Here is a 16,818-nt window from a genome sequence, read left to right on the forward strand (position 1 = left end):
AATGGCCTGATTCATCTAGGCTGGCCAGTGGAAGCTCAGTAAACAGAGAGCCCAGTTCCTTGAAGGCCCAGCCCTTGTCTTTTCTCCACTGGTTAAAAAAAAAAACGTATTTAAACAGCAGAATCTGCTACTAGGGGCCTAACACAGACCTCTAGCCAGCTGCATAGGGCTTATTAGCGCCGAATGGTGACTGATGCTGGCTTCCTGCTGCCACAGTTTCAATCCTAGTGTGAGGAAGACTTTGTTTTTGTTCTTTTTGATAATTCATTATTTATTCTCAAAGAAGTTTTGTCATTTCTGTGATAGGCAAGTGTTTAACAGGGCATACCTCAGTATGGATGATAGGTTGTGGGTGGGGAGCATGGCTGGTTTGCACGCATATCCCTGTCAGCAGTGGTCTCTTACTCACTATATTTTTCACAATCAGTATTCCTTTGTTTATATATTCGGTCATGTGTTGATTTTTGGAATCTGCCACTAGGATGCAGGCATCTCAGGTGTTGGGTTTGCACTGTGGCCACCCAGCTGCTGGCACAGTACCCAACAAATGGGAGAGGTTCAATAAATGTTTGGTGAGTGAATGCATGGGTGAATAGACAGATTCTGATCAAATTGGGACTTACTCATGATTTAATGGTGAATCTCTGTTCACCAAGTGGGCAGGGTGGCAGCAACCACAGTTCTAACAGATACTTTAAGAGAGTAACATCTCAGAGAGCTATTAACCCAACCCCCTGCCTTCGATTCTTGCTGACCTCCTAGCTGCGCTATTTTCCCACTAGTGAGAGTTTCAGAATTTGTAGCAAAAGCAATGGGTCCCACAGTTAACTCCCTCCTTTGAAGCAAAAGGTCCCTGGAGTTCTGTATTATCACCCTGCCACACCATTCACCAGGTCATTCTGATATGGAGGCTGCTTTGACGTAGTGGAAAAAAGTCTGCTCTTGGGACCATAAGACATTGGTATGAGTCCTGGCATTCCCGCTCTGTGGCTGTGTGTCCTTAGGCAAATCATGCAACCTCTCTGAGACTTGTTTCCTTTGCCTGTGAATGAGATCTCTATAGGCTGCCTCACAGGCTGATGGGAGGAGTAAACGATATCATGGATATGAAAACTCTTTACAAAATAGAAAATACAGCACACTCAGAGATACAAGAATGACAAGAGTGATGATTTCTTCTAAAGTGACTACAGGAACTCACACAGTCTTGTTCCAAGGGCCTCCATATTCAAAGAGCTCTGAGGAATAATGTAGATATGTGGAAGAAGGGTATCCTGTTTCTTCTGTACACAGGTCTAGAACAGACCAACCTGTAACTGTATTATGTAAAAGGTTGGAGGGAGGCTGTAATTAAATATAAAATAATTACCAAAATATGTATTTTGAGTATTTTTAAAGGGCCTTGAAAACATTTATTATTATTATCTAAATGAAGCTACAAATACAGGAGGATTTTTAGTTATACCTGCTAGTAGATGTAAGAGGTGGTTAGGTCTAATGAGAACTATTGAAACAAATTGATTTAAGAATGCCTCATGGGAAAGTGAACAATGCACGACTCACATCGTCGCGAGGTCCTACTTGGGCCTGTTAAGGGCTTATGGAAATGAAGGGGTTCTTTTTACTTGAAACAGGTACCACTTAACCTATAATATTGAACCACCCTTTTTCTTCTTCGTTCACAATTATGGAGCCCCTGGTTACACACTGAGTTTTTTTTTTCACGCCTCTAGCCCTAAGTGAACTCCGCTGTCAGCTCTGCGGGTGTTTTTCGAAAGATGCCTCCTGTTCTGCTTGTTTAAATGCCACGCCCAGCTCCCTACACATTCCAATACCAAGAGTTTTCTCGGAGCCCTGTTTGGAGACGTTCACAAGCATCTCAGAACTTGCTCTGTCTCTGCAGTTTCAAGGAAACACTGGATTGCTCATATGTACTAGATGACGTGGTTTCCCCAAAGTAATCATTTGCCAGATCGTACATCTGTTATTTTGTTAAAATCTTAATTTATATATAAAAATAAAATTAAAGAAAAACAAGACCATAGTATGCCTTTCAGTATATTACAAGCTGTTTGTTTTTATTCACCCAACTCAGTGAAATACGGACCTTACATTTTAACTTTGGAATATGTTAATTTTCATAGGGTTTCATCAGTATCCCATTTTCCTGACCTGAGTGAAGAAAAATAAACAGCTTGTGACATAAGACGGTTTAACATTTTGGTTTTGTTCTGGTGGTTAGCACAGCTGGCATAGAAATACAGCCTGAGAGGACTAGAAATTTCATAACCAACTTGATCATTTTAATTAATTTGTATAGTAATTTAGGTAACACATCACAGTAATTCAAAAATCAGAAGATACAGAAGTGTGTTTTATGGAAATTCTGTGTTTACCTGTGTACTCAGCCACCCATTACCATATCCCTCAAGTAACCAGTGTTAGTTCTGAGTCATTTAAATGGATATACTAAGACATATTTTAGCTGAAATCTATATTTTGATGCTTTAATCACATTACATAAAGGAACAGAGTATGCATTTGGGACCTCGGGGGCAAATAACTACATGAATCCCCAGGGAGATATCTTGGATAAAAATGCTGTAAGGGCGACAAAATACAGAGCCCAAAGCGGAATTCCATTTTCACTGTAAAGAAAAGTGCTAAAAGTGAGATCTTCCCGGAAGCCCATGCGTCTCCCCACAGACCCGTTTGGACTTCTCTGTTTCTGGGTTGCCAGGACAGACTGTTGTTCTCTTCTGCCTGTTGCATATGTGTTGAATCCTGGCACTGCGAATCCCGTACGGTGCAAGACTGAATTTCTCACTGCCGCTTTTTCAGATAACAGCCCGCCGTCAGTGGAAGCATATTTATGATGAGTTGGGTGGTAACCCTGGGAGCACCAGCGCTGCCACTTGCACCCGCAGGCATTATGAAAGGTAAGGCACCCTTGCTGGGAAAGTCGCGGCTTAGTGAAAAGTGTGTTAATTCAGGGTTAACGGGTCAAGCACAAGACCTTTGCGGAAACAGGAAATATCCCTGGCGTTTTACTTTGCATACCGCCTTGTGATTTTTAGGGGACCTGGCTTTCTCTGGTTACAGGAGCTAATAGAATTAGATGTTCTCCGAGTTTGGTTTTATCCTATAACCCTGTCTGACAATACTGATACCCCCCCCCAACCACAAGCATGGATGATTCAGTATATTCTGTGTACTCCGTAGGTTCATTCACTATGAGAACTTTCAGCTTCTGGAAAACAGGTCTCGGTATTACTCTGGAGTTGCCATGTAACTGTATTAGCATAGAAATGTATTAATGTTGAAAGTACTAATATTGAACAGTGAGTATTTCTTTGATAAGAAAATCGGTCCTAGATAAGACCTGTTGTCTTCTTTCCCCATCTTGGTGTTTTTCTTCTGTGCTTTTGACCCAGGAAGTCCTTTCTTGCCAAGCTCTGTGTATTTTGGTTTTCTAATAATTTCAGCTTCTTTCAGAAAGGTGGTGATGATAATGCAAAGAAGAAATAATGCCAAATTAGCGTACTATGAGGGTTGTATCCATGGGAATTCTCCCCTTTGCATTAGGACTGTGTGCCTCACAAAATTGAAGACCAGTTAGGATAAATCATGTGTTATCATTGGTCTGTATTTTCAGTCCATACTTGTTTAGGTCATACCAACGTCCTTATCCCTGCAGGCATATCCCTGCAGAGGTCCGGGCAGACTCAGCTTCTTGGTTTCACATTCAGAGCTTGTGAGGTCCAAGTAGAGGTGTCTGTATTTTTCATAATGGCCATGGATGGGATGAAGTCAAGACACAGCTAAGCAAACGGGCCATATCGCTTGCTCCTTTGAAAAGTACAACACAAGTCCCCGTTGATGGTTGCTCTTCACATCATCAGTCACCATCCCAGCTTCAACCCACATGCTTAACACCCATCTTTGGATCACGCAAATGCATCTTCAGATAATGTCACATCACACACCAACTCTTAGTCATATTTCTAGTCCAATTGTATTTTTATCTGCACCGCACTTTACAGAGTCCCTTTTCATATGGCCATTCGGTGAAATTTACAATGTTTTTATAGGTATAATCGTAGTAAATTAAGTTGGGTTTAGAACCCTATGAAAAAGCCTCACAAAGTATTCCCAAGAAACTGCTTTATTTGACAGTGTTATAATCCAGAAAGTTTTTTTTAATTGATAATGGAAATTCAAATTACTATTCTTCATAGCATTGTTGCAGTATACTGCATTGGATTTTTTTTTTTTTAAGTGAGTGTATTTCTCTCAGTATTTAATACAAAAGACCGTACTCTCACTGTTGGTAGCGGGTGCAACGCTGAAGTTCTAGTACAAAAAGGCACTGGCATCTGGGGTGAGTGTTCTGTAAGTGGCAGCTGAGGTATCAGAGCCCTCTGGATTATGAGTCAAAGCTTTAATGAAAACGTTTTCGTTAGAAACGCTCTCTACTTTCAAACATTTTTTATTATGCTAGTGAACCTCCCTTGGCTTCATGTGCAAATGTCCCCAACATGTGACCCATCACACTTAAAGAACCAGATAGGGATTAAAATTTGAGAAAAGGGCTGTTATCTCAGCTGTGAGTTAGCTCACCTCATTGGAGTGAAAAAGTAATCAAATGTATCACCAAGCGTCACATGGTCAAGTAACAGATAAGCTTTGGGGTAGAAAAAGGCTTGGGTTTAATAGCAGCAGGTAGATGTGTATGGTTGTGTGTTTAATTTACTCAAGCAGTTGTGTGTATAAAAATAGCTGCAATCTCAAATACCAAGATACGTTCTTTTGAAGGTTGTGTACTTTGTTTCATGATTTACCTCTTCCTGGAGTAGCAGAATCCCACATGCCTGCAGTCAGTCAAAATGGAAAATTCTAATAGAAGTACCTCCAACTGCAGCAACTAAAAAGCATTATTAAAGATTTTTAGAGATTTTTCTTCTCTCATTCTTGGGAGCAAAATTCATAAAGTTTTGGTCTCCCGCTGGAATAAAGTTTTTGCAAAGCTATGTCAGTTACTCTTCCAAATCTAGAATTTTCTTTGGTCATTATATCAGTCAGGATCCAGGGAGGAAAATAAAAATTCACACTTAAGTATTCAACAAAGAGAACTTACTGGAGGGAATTGCCTAAACAAGTGTTGGTGTGAAGCAGTCCACTCACACAGAGGCACTAATCATAGGTTTCCTAGGATTGAGAGAATAAAGAGCTTATGTTATCACCACCCAGAAGTTGGGACAGTGGTCTCAGCAGACTGGGCTTCAGGTCTCTCACAGGTAGAGGCACCCAGTGAGTGCTGGTGCTTCAGGAGCTCAAGGGCGGGCACTGTGGAGCTGGATGCAGGTGGCTGGTGCCAGACCATCTCAGAGGACACTGTTCAGGGACAGTGGAAAGAAGCGAGAGGCTGGAACCAGCAGCTGCTACTAAGTTCCTGCTGGCTTGGCACTGAAAGGAAGGGCAAGCAAAATGGGAGGCAGTCCCTCCTCCCTTGCCCTGGCCTGCTAGGGCCATTTGCAGAACCCCAGTAGGAAGGTGGCTGACAAAAGAGACTTGGAATTTGTGTCGTCCCAATCCCAGTATCACCAGACAGCGTGCAGAAGAGTGGGTTTGGAGCTGAGAGACAGCAGTCATCTATGTGGGGGGCACACGGCACCCCAACATAGAAATCGCTGTGCAGAACCCGAAACCCAGGTTAGAGCAGCTGTTGCGGGGTGAATAGCAAGGTCATCATCCCGGTTCCTGGCATTTTCTTGTATTTAATTTTTATTTTATATTGGAGTATAGTTGATTACAAAGTTGTTAGTTCCTGGTGTACAGCTAAGTGATTCAGTTAAACATACACATATGTCCATTCTTTTTCAGATTCTTTTCCCATATAGGTTACTACAGAATATTGAGTAGAGTTCCTTATGCCATACAGTAGGTCCTTTTGATTATCTATTTTATATATAGTAGTATGTATAATTTAATCCCAAACTCCTAATTTATCCCTTCTCCCACAGTTCCCTTTGGAACCGTTGTGTCTGTTTTGTAAGTTCATTCATATAATTTTTAAAAAATTCTATTCATAAGTGATATGTCGTCTTTTTCTGATTCACTTAGTTTGGTAATCTCTAGGTCCGTTCATGTTGCTGCAAATGGTATTATTTCAGTCTCTCCATGGCTGAGTAATATTCCATTGTATGTATGTACCACATTGTCTTTATCCATTCCTCTGTGGATAGGCATTTAGGTAGCTTCCATGTCTTGACTGTTGTTAACAGTGCTGCAGTGAACACTGGGGGTGCGTGTATCTTTTCAAATGATGGTTTTTCTCCAGATACATGCCCAGGAGTGGGATTACTGGATCATATGGTAATTCTTAGTTTTTAAAGGAACCTCCATACCATTGTCTTCAGTGACTGGACCAATTTACATTTCCACCAACAGGTGGGAGAGCCCCCCTTTCTCCTAACTCTCTCCAGTATTTGTTGTTTGTAGACTTTTTTGATGATGGCATTCTGACTGGTATACCTCACTGTAGTTTTGATTTGCATTTCTCTAATAATAAGTGGTGTTGAGTATCTTTTCATATGCCTTTTGGCCATCTTTATGTCTTCTTTGGAGAAATGTCTACTTAGATCTTCTGCACTTTTTTTTGATTGGGTTATTATTTTCATATAGAGCTGCATGAGCTATTTATATATTTTGGACATTAATCCTTTGTCAGTCACTTCATTTGCAAATATTTTCTCCCATTCAGTGGGTTGTCTTTTCTGTTTTGTTTATGGTTTCTTTTGCTGTACAAAAGCTTTTAAGTTTAATTAGGTCCCATTTGTTTATCTTTGTTTTTATTTTCATTACTCTAGGAGGTGGATCTGAAAAGATATTGCTGTGATTTATGTCAAAGTGTGTTCTGCCTATGTTCTCCTCAAAGAGTTTTATAGTAGGCATTTCCTTTCACCATCTAAGTTTTGCATTGTTGTGGTCACTATAAGGGATGTCATGAATAATTAATCATTTATAATAGTTTAAGTCAATCATCTGCAAATTTTGGTAGGTTTGTGTTTTTTTGTTTTAATCAGACTGTGCTTCCCATAATGCCACTCTCACTCATTTGAACTATGTTCTCAAAGGAATCATCCATACTCCTGTGTTTTGTGGTGGAGAGAAATGTCTGGGAATTGCTGCTTTACATGTCTTCTCTTTGATATTTCTGCCAAAGAAGGGACGAGTATACCGAGATCTGTCCCAGAACCTGAACCATTTATGCTTAGGTCAAAGAAAAGGCTGAAGCTCTTGGCTACAACTGTGTTGGGTGATACTGGCAGATTTCATTCATTCTTGCTAGTTATAGGCTGTGCTCACACAATTAAGACAGAAATGACAAGGTTGGCGAAAGGCCATCATATTCAAGAAAGCTCAAGGAGTTGTAAAGGGCCAGGATTTTGTGAGCAAACATCTAGCCTGGAGATGCCCTTAACATCTGATTGGAGTTCATGCTCTGCTGCCTGTTTACTTGGGCTCTCATTTTCACTCTAATACAGAGACTAGCTCCTCCTCCTATTTCCCTACCACCAACTTTGCTTTCCTAGAAGATGGAGAAGCAGTGAGTGATTACTATGCATTATCCACTGATTTATTTTTCATGTAGTGTGGTTCATGTTTCCAGTAAATGTTTTCTTTTTTCAACAAGAAAAAAGTAGCTGGTTCCTCAGTAAATGTTACGTGTATATTAGTTGGACACTTTTGGTTTATTAATGAGTGTAATAATGAAAGTACAGGTTGCTGAAAAGAATCAGTGTTTTTATTTAAGGCATAGCAGAAATGGTACAATGCCTGTGAATGCATCATTGTCGCTGAAGGCCTGACTTGTCCAAAACTTGCCTCTGATTGGTTTAAATCAAATAGGTCCAAGCACTTCATAAAAATGTCTTTGTCAGCCTGGTTTTGCTTCCAAACCTATTCATCTCTGTCAGTTTTTAATATTAGTAACAGGTTCCTGGCCACAGTCCATTAGTACTGTACTTAATTGCTCGTGTTACAGATGATCACTAATATAAAAAGCATTAATGTTTCCCCATCGAAAGACTTGCTGTGTAGATATCTCAACTCAGCAAAGCTTATGAAGTGTGGTTATTCTAGACACTTCTTGTTCAGGATTTATAGATAAAGTTACTGCAGATTACAGTGGAAAGAAAAATATCCACCTCCTCCAGTGCAAGACACTTCTAGGTGGAACATTTTCTTTCTTGTCCAACTCTTTATTTAAGATGCCCCAAATCAGTTTCTTTTATCGGTAAGGCAACAAGAAAGGAAAATGGTTACCTTAACAGAGTTCTCTTAGCTTGATTTTCTGGCGTAGTAATTCATTCTAAAGGCTGTTTTCACATGCAGATTTGTTTTCTTTTCTTTTAATGTTTTTTAAGCACATGCGCGGGGGGAAAAGTCTTTACACAGAATACCAGATTACTGGTTTTAATTTTCCTGAATAAATTACATGGTCTGTTTCTATGGAGCACATGAAGCTGTTACTAGGGATTTTAAAAGGAGCATTAAGACAGAAGTACTTTATGATGTGCTTTTCTGAGTACTTAGAAAATCAAAATCATAAACAAATGTATTTGTGGGGGAAATGAACAATTATGCCTCATCTTCTTGCATACGTAATGCCCAATTTCCAACTCTACCCTTTTGCATTGCCCATAAGCATTCCTTGGGTGAGACTGTCAAGCCGCTGGCTTCCTTTGCAGTTACTTGTTGGAGGGGTGGGGGATTATGAGCCGCACCCAAGCCCCGTGCATTTGGCCAGAGCCCCAGTGACAGTGATTTGCAGCTTCGGCCTTTTTCTCTCAGAAGGTGGAACCCAGGGCGTGGGAGGTTCACATTTTGAGTTAAGAAATGTGCTTTAAGGTAAAATGCCAAAAATACATCAGGTTCTAAGGAACTCAGCTAGTAATATTGTGGGAAAAAGCAAAGGGAAGGGGAGTTACAGTTCTCTTCATGTCTAGGACAAGATGTGGGGTGTTCTTGCTCATTTTGATGCCCTTGAAGTTAATCAGTACGCAGTTCCGAAGGCCACAGGCAGGCTGCACACATCTGAGGCAGCCTCTAGCAATCCTCTAGACAGTGTTACTCAAGTGAGGTTCTCCTGTGAACAGGGCAGCAATGAATAAGTATTGAGACACTTACAGAGCAATTTACCAGCATAATTTTGTGTGTGTCTAATTTTTTTAAAAATGAGGCTATGCATGTTGTATGTCTCTTAAAATTTTCGTTTCCTGCTAATTCTTTTCTAAAGTGTTAGTCGCTCAGTCATGTCCAACTCTTTGCGACCCCATGGACTGTGGCTCGCCAGGCTCCTCTATCCATGCGATTCTCCAGGCAAGAATACTGGAGTGGGTTGCCATTCCCTTCTCCAGGAGATCTTCCCAACCCAGGGATGGAACCCAGGTCTCCTGCATTGCAGGCAGATTCTTCACTGTCTGAGCTACAAGGAAGATCCAGTTCCTTTTTATGGTATTTTACAAATGTATCAGTCAGAAATAGGAAATCCAGGGTCCCTGGAGCAGCAACGCTCCACATCCGTGGTCACAAGCTCACGTGTTGATGGGGGCAGGGAGCATGGTGGTGAGCACAGGCAGCCCAGGCTGGGCAGCAGGAAACGGGCACACGCAGCCCGGCCAGGGAGGCCCGGTGGGATCAGCTGACACTCGCTGCCTTGGGAGGATGCAGTCTCAGTGCTTCCAGACCTTCCATGTCTTGGAGATAATTTTTATGTGAAATCACCCAACTTACAAATACTGGCTCCAATATTTCTGAAAATATTTTATGTAAACTAAACACACCTGTAGGCGCAATGTAGCCTGCGGGCTGCCCTGTTCTGCGGGGACTGAATGACTGCTGGCACTGAGCTCATCCAGTCTCTGCTCAGACGCCCTCAGTGGGAGGGCAAGGAAGGCTCCCTTCATCTGTACACTGTCTCTCAAACTGAGCAAGACACCTGTGGCTTCCCATCGACCCTGCCTTACCTTCTGGGACTGACTTATTCCACATGCTCCATTTTCTCGGCGATGGGTCTTCATACGCTTGGCAAAGCTCCTCTGACGTCACGTTTTCCTGTTCCATTCATCCAAGCTTCAGAGCACAGTTTATGGGCTTTCACCAGCTTGGCTTGCTCCCATGTAAATGCCTCCCATTCGTGTCACTCAGAAGATCCAAAGCTGTTCCAGATGTTGCATATAGTATTTCTTGGGATGAGGGCAGTGTCAGTCTATCAACAGTGCCTAAGGTGACTTTTGAAATTGCCTCTCCTATTGGCCAGTTTCTTTTTCTTGAGTGGGATAGATTTACCATTTGATTGACTGTCTTTTTCCTTTGCTCCTGCCCTCAAGAGCCAATTGGTGTTTTTTTGAACATCTACCAAGATTGGGGTGCAAACAATGAGGAGGTGCCCATGCTACCACATTAATGGAAGAGACTGTTAAGGGAACATGATGATGCTCCCCAAGAACCCAGGCTCAGCCTCAGAATTCTCAGTATGGCATCTCATTAGAACTGGGAGGTGCTGTGACCTTTGGCTTACTTATCATATGATCGAACTTCTAGTCCATACATACATGAAAAAGAGTTAAATACTTAAGGCTATAAAAACCTTATGTAAGTAAGTTGTAATAGATACAAATAAGTTCAGTGAAAGTCGCTCAGTCGTGTCTGACTCGTTGCAACCCCACGGACTTTACAGTCCATGGAATTCTCCAGGCCAGAATACTGGAGTGGGTAGCCTTTCCCTTCTCCAGGGGATCTTCCCAACCCAGGTTTCCCGAATTGCAGGCAGATTCTTTACCAGCTGAGTCACAAAGTAATAGAGATCAAAGAAAGAAGAGAATTTCCAAAAGAAATGAACAAAGTCTTTCATGGGAATCTAGAATTTGAACTGAATTTTTTTTTGTATTGAAGTATAGTTGATTTATAGTTTATAGTTTTGGGCTTCCCTGGTGGCTCGGAGATTAAAGCACCTGCCTCCAATGCGGGAGACCCGGGTTCGATTCCTGGGTCGGGAAGATCCCCTGGAGAAGGGGTAACCCACTCCAGTATTTTTGCCTGGAGAATCGCATGGACAGAGGAGCCTGGCGGGCTACAGTCCACCGGGTCGCAAAGAGTCAGACATGACTGAGCGAAGTACTTGTACTTGATAGTGGATTTACAGTGTTGTGTTGGTTTCAGGTAAACAGCAGAGTGATTCAGTTATAAAAATACACATATTCATTCTTTTTCTCATATAGGTTATCTCAGAACATTGAGTTTCCTGTGCTATACAGTAGGTTCTTGTTGATTATTCTCTATATAATAGTGTGTGTATATGTTAATCCCCAGCCCTTGATTTATCCCTCCCCACCACTTTCCACTTTGGTAACCATAAGTTGTTTTGGTACCTATAGGTCTGTTTCTCTTTTGCAAATAAGTACATTTGCATCATTTAAAAAAATAAGTTCCACATTTAAGTAATATCATAAGATTTTTGTTGTTCTCTGACTTAACTCAGTATGATAATCTCTAGGTTTATGCATGTTGTTGCAAAAAATATTAGTTCATTCTTTTTTATGGCTAATACTCCACTGTGTGTATGTACCTCTTCTTTACGCACTCCTCAGTTGATGGGCATTTAGGCTGCTTCCATGTCTTAGCTGCTGTAAATAGTGCTGCAGTGAACACTGGGGCGCATGTATCTTTTCAAATATGATTTCTTCTGGGTGTATGCCCAGGAGTGGGATTGCTGGATCATATGGTAGCTCTATTTTTAGTCTTTTTAGGAACCTCCATACTGTTCTCCATAGTGGCTGTAGCAATTTATAAGCTGGATCTTAAAGTGATTAGGTTAGAATCTAAGGTAGATCACTGTATACACTGCTTAAAATAATTCAGTTGTAGAACTCAAAAACAATAAACTATATTTGAGGGCAAGGACCAAGTGGTATTAGCTTTCCTTGAGACTTACCAGTGCACCCAGTATAGCATCATGAACATATCAAGAATTAGGGGTTGAATGAATTAAATCCAAACAAAAAGGACAGTTTCCTCTAGGATATGCGTACAAAGAAGTAGGGAATGAGGTGCTGGAAGGGGCTGTCAGTCGAGTTCTAAGGCTGAATTTCCAAGCTGGATGCACCAAAGGCAGGTCTTATAGTTTATCCTCTCAGCGTCTGTTCAGTCTCTTTTGCCTTGAGGTCCACTGGGGCGAGCATGCGCCATCCTCATCCATGTAGGGTCAGCCAGTCTGCGGACTTGGCATCTTCTTTGTAAACACTGTCTTGGTGATGGGGGCTCTGGCCTAGGGGCACTCTGTTGGTAACACTTCTGTAACACTGCCACTCAGACACTCTCACCTCCCTTTTCCTCACACCCACAGAAGACCCTTTATCGGCAACCAGCAATCCCCCCAAATTGTTATAAGACACAGTGTTGAGATATTGCTGTTGCTTTTCCAATGATACCCCCTCAGGCTTGTTCTTATAAGGGACCTGAATTGGCTGGATGTAAGCCCTTATGCCTGGAGCAGCTTCTCATCAGTAAAGAATTTCTCCCCAAAGGATGGTCAGGTAATTTCATAATTAGAGCCTCTCTCTGTATCATTCAACATGCCTAAAATGCTCTGATAACTTTCCAATGCCTGGATTTTTCAAGAAACTTTTAAAAAGGAAAACAAAACCGTAGCCAGGGCCTGGAGTAGAAAAACTGGTTTCTGTTTTTAAAAAAATGAATAAACAACAGCCTTTGAAAAATCTCTATTTAAAAATTCTTAAATTTGCCTCTAAATGCAAGTTGTAATTATTAGAAGTTGGCGTTTACACTGTTGAGTGTAAAAACACCCTCAGGCACAAACTAATCAAGTGTGTATGTCATGCTATGAACTACAGCAAGTTCTTTGTTTGACCCAAAAAAGGCTTGCCAAACAGCAGTTTTTTCTTTGTCAAGTTCCTTTATTGTTTCATTTTTGTTTTCTTGCTACTCCCCCCACCCAACCCCCTTTGAACCTCACTGTAGTATTTAAGAAACTTTGCAGATTCCAGGTTTTATTGATAGTTTTCATCAAGCATGAATTTAAATTTGAGAATAGATTAGGTGTCTTAGCCCTTTTTCTTTTTGATAAATAACAAGAGGTTTCTACTTATGATTTTCTGTCCTCGGGGCTTTATCATTAAGATTAAATAACTGTATTCTCAAGCATGCCACTGCACAAACATCTTTTCAATTATGTGAGTAACAGATGCCTTCACAAAGGCACTATTGAAAATTCAGAAAGCATGTTTCCAAAAAAGAAAGGGGAAAAAAAAGTATCAGATGACAGAAGAATGTAATTGTTTACCATTAAAATATATCCTTAACTCTTCCACTGAAAACCTCTTGGAACATTTTGTTTTCGTACAAGTTATTACAAAGTTGGATCAAAATGATACATGTTTGGGGAGATTGTTGAACATTTCAGAAGCTCTGGAACCTGTGGTATCTCACATAGGAATTCAGTGCAATAGTTGTTTATCTGCTTTTATGTATGGACACTGCCTGCTTTCATGGGGAGAGGTGGTGCACATCATGTTGAAAATACTGTAGTTATATTTGTCTATTATTCTTGAAATAATGTTCATCTGCCCTTGAAGCAGATCCATCCAACTTGATTCTGAGTCAGTCATTGTTTTTGAATTAAGAATTGTTAACACCTTTGCTGGGGCATTGTGGAAGCCTGGGTTGCTATTTACCATCCATGCCCTCTGTTGTGAGCACATATTTTAATCCCTGGGATGTAAAGTCAGCCTTTCTTAAATCCATGTCAGCTTTCTTCAGTGTGGTCTTCACTGGGAAGCTATGGGACTGACTAACGCCAGTCTAGACCCTCTTAGAAGAAGCAAGGAGGCACTGCAGGAGTAAAGCATGAGGAGCACTGAGTCTAGCTGGGGAGGCCATGGGAGCCTCAGACAGGGTAAGAGCTAAGTGCTGCAGGCTGGGGTTCGTGGGAGATGTGATTGTCACGTTTCTCTTACCATCCAACATCAGGTTGTGCTGGATACATCCAGGGTTACCACCTTTTGGAGAGTTGTGGCGTGGTTATCCTGGCGTACAGGTACGAGGAGCAGTGTGGCCAGTGCTCCAGCCATAGGGCTGCCCCTGTGGGATGGCCACGTGTGTATTCTGTAGGTCTGCTGGCTCTGAGAAAAGGAGGCTGCTCACCCTGATTCTGCCTTAGGAGCTTGGACTTCCCTTAACCCAGGAGTGATCATTTCGGCATTTTCCCAGTGTTGGTGCTTCTCAGATAATTTCTGAAGATACACAGCTACCTTGCTGAGATGAAGACAGGTCAGAGAGGCAGATTGTATTTGAACTCAAACTTTGGCACACAATAGCTATATGCTTTTCATTAGTCCTTTAATAATTATTTCACATTTAACCTCCGTTTCCTCCTCAACAAATTGATAAGGTATACAAAGTGCCTGGTGTTATTAGGAACTTAATACACGACCCAGCTGCTATTAATACTGTAATGCCTAATCAATATGTAAGACAACCAGAAGTTTCTTTCCCCACCCTCTGACCTCATCCCCTACCCCCAGAGCCCACGTAACTTCCGTTTGGGGACCTGTCATCCTGGACCTTCCTGTGTCACACTGACCCTCCTTCATGAGAGTCAAGCCTCTGACTTGATGGATCCCAACACGTCTTTCCTTTCATTGCTTAGGTTCACAGTCACTCCACGACTAGTGGAAGGTATGAGAGTCATCAGTGGGCCTAAGAAACACCCCTCCTGCCGCTTCCAGGGGCAAATGGAGACTGTTAGTGTTTTCAAAAGGTCTTCATCTTTAGCTTCCCCCTGAGTAAGAAATGAAGCCCCTGGCACGCTAATCATTCTCTTAAGGAAGTGATTTCTCTGAAGACAAGTGGCCATGTTTTGTTGTTAATAATAAGAGGCTGCATACCTTTTTGGTATCTTAGGGCAGAATATAAATGATGCTCTTTATACTTCCTTCCTTTGCAAAGAACTCTGGACAGTCTACTCTTGGTAGTTCGTGGCTTAACCTAAGTCTTGGACACAGAACCTATGTCGTGTTCTCCCACCGTTTTCTTTGCTCAGGTGGGTCCTGCCATTGACTTGTTCTCCATGGCCTACCTGTGAGCACGGCCCCTCCTCCCATGGTTTGCTGTTAAAAGCTTTGAGTTCACATCTTCATCTGTTGGAAGGTGACACCGAAGTCCTCTTTCTCATCTCTGTCTGTTACTGATACTTTGCTCCTCACACACTGCACACCAGTTTTTTCTGCTCCACTGAAACTCACACTGTAAAAGGGTAGAGATATTCATCCAGAGCCCACATTTGTCTTAGATGGAGCTTGGCTTATAAAAGGACAGGAAAGAGCAGCCCAATTACCATTATATTCAACCAGTTTTGTGTCCCCTGAGGAAACATTCCCACTTCTCCTCACCTTGACATAGCTCATTTGTGTATTAGACTTTAGTTTTGGTACCTAGCTTCCCCCTGCCCCAGCTAATGCTCTTTCTCCATTTTTAGGGTGATGGTCTGACACCTTGAGCTGGAGGTGAACAGTATGTGAGATTAGAACTTACCATATTTCCTGCAACCTTAACAAGTTTGTGTACTTTACCTTTAAAAAAGAATAAATATGCCTTCTCTTGGCTCCATATTTGGTGAAAGATTGCTTCCCACACTTCACAGCAAAGTTGTATATTTTCAGTTTCTGGCTGAGAAGGGAAATGTCCAGCCAAACCTTAGAATTTATCAGCCCTGGAGTCAACTTGAAGGTATAATGACTCCATTTGGGATCATATCAGGTCTGAAGCCCAGTGGAACCAATGTATCATTTCTTTTCTACTGACATGGAAAAACGTGCTAGTTACGGTTTTTTAGTATAGCAGTAGTAGCATTTGTGTCCTGATACATACACCAACATTTTTCCCTCTGCCCCTAAAATATTCTGCTCCAAGGGCACCGGTAGATCTCTAGGCCTGGGATTTTTGACTGATCTGATAGCAGAAAAGTGCCTATAAAGTAACTTGGGTGAGTCTGAGGTTCAAACGCAACCCTAAAGACTTGCCGCTTCTCCTACTCTTCAGACTGAATCAGTCCCAGACATTATTATAATATCATTTTTCAAAGCTCTATAAATAGATAGATTCTCATTTCTCCTCTTAAGCATTGTTTGCTAAATGTTTTGGCCCCAAAGTTCAGTCATCCCATGCAAGCATTAATCAATACAGGAGACGTTAGTGGTCACTCATTCTGATGAGATCTGACATTATTCTTCCTCTGCCTATGAGGAGGGGAGGGGAATGTTGCTTAATAAAGATGAAGGTCTTTGCTGCTTTTGTATGAAATGCAAATGATGAGGACATGTGCGATATACATTTCTTGAATGTGAGGCTGCTGCTTTTTGTTGAGAAAGAGAGGCAAGGCCCTGGAGGATTTCAGAATTTGTAAATATAAAATTATCTGCCTTCGTGTTTAAAAATAATAATAAAAGGGAGAAAGAGTTGGCAGGTTGCCAGATTACTTACATTACAGTAATAGATTTGCTGACCCTTGACTTCTGCTGTAGAGAAATGTATTGAATTTTTCATAATATCAGATGAGGCAGATCTAAAACCCTAGTATACTGAGCACCATTATTTAACTTGAGATTTAACAAAGCCGAAATCTTTTCAAACCAGCAATTTCTTGTATGATGATAATTTAGTGGCTCAGATGCTAATAAATCAAGGTTATAATGCCATTGATTTGTTAATTTTAACTTGGGTTGATTGTAAGTCATC

General features: G+C 41.4%; 1 protein-coding gene across 5 annotated transcripts in view; it reads left to right on the top strand.

Moving 5' to 3' along the window:
• ARID5B (AT-rich interaction domain 5B) overlaps positions 1-16,818 on the top strand; it is a 192,812-nt gene that overhangs the window by 162,910 nt on the left and 13,084 nt on the right. For all 5 annotated transcript variants that reach the window (XM_055590255.1, XM_055590242.1, XM_055590248.1 and 2 more), the window contains one exon: positions 2,842-2,939. In XM_055590255.1, the coding sequence (XP_055446230.1) occupies positions 2,842-2,939 (98 nt within the window). The remainder of the gene's footprint in view (positions 1-2,841; positions 2,940-16,818) is intronic.

This window comes from Bubalus kerabau, chromosome 1 (assembly GCF_029407905.1).
Source record: "Bubalus kerabau isolate K-KA32 ecotype Philippines breed swamp buffalo chromosome 1, PCC_UOA_SB_1v2, whole genome shotgun sequence".
NCBI classification, from domain to species: Eukaryota; Metazoa; Chordata; class Mammalia; order Artiodactyla; family Bovidae; genus Bubalus; species Bubalus kerabau.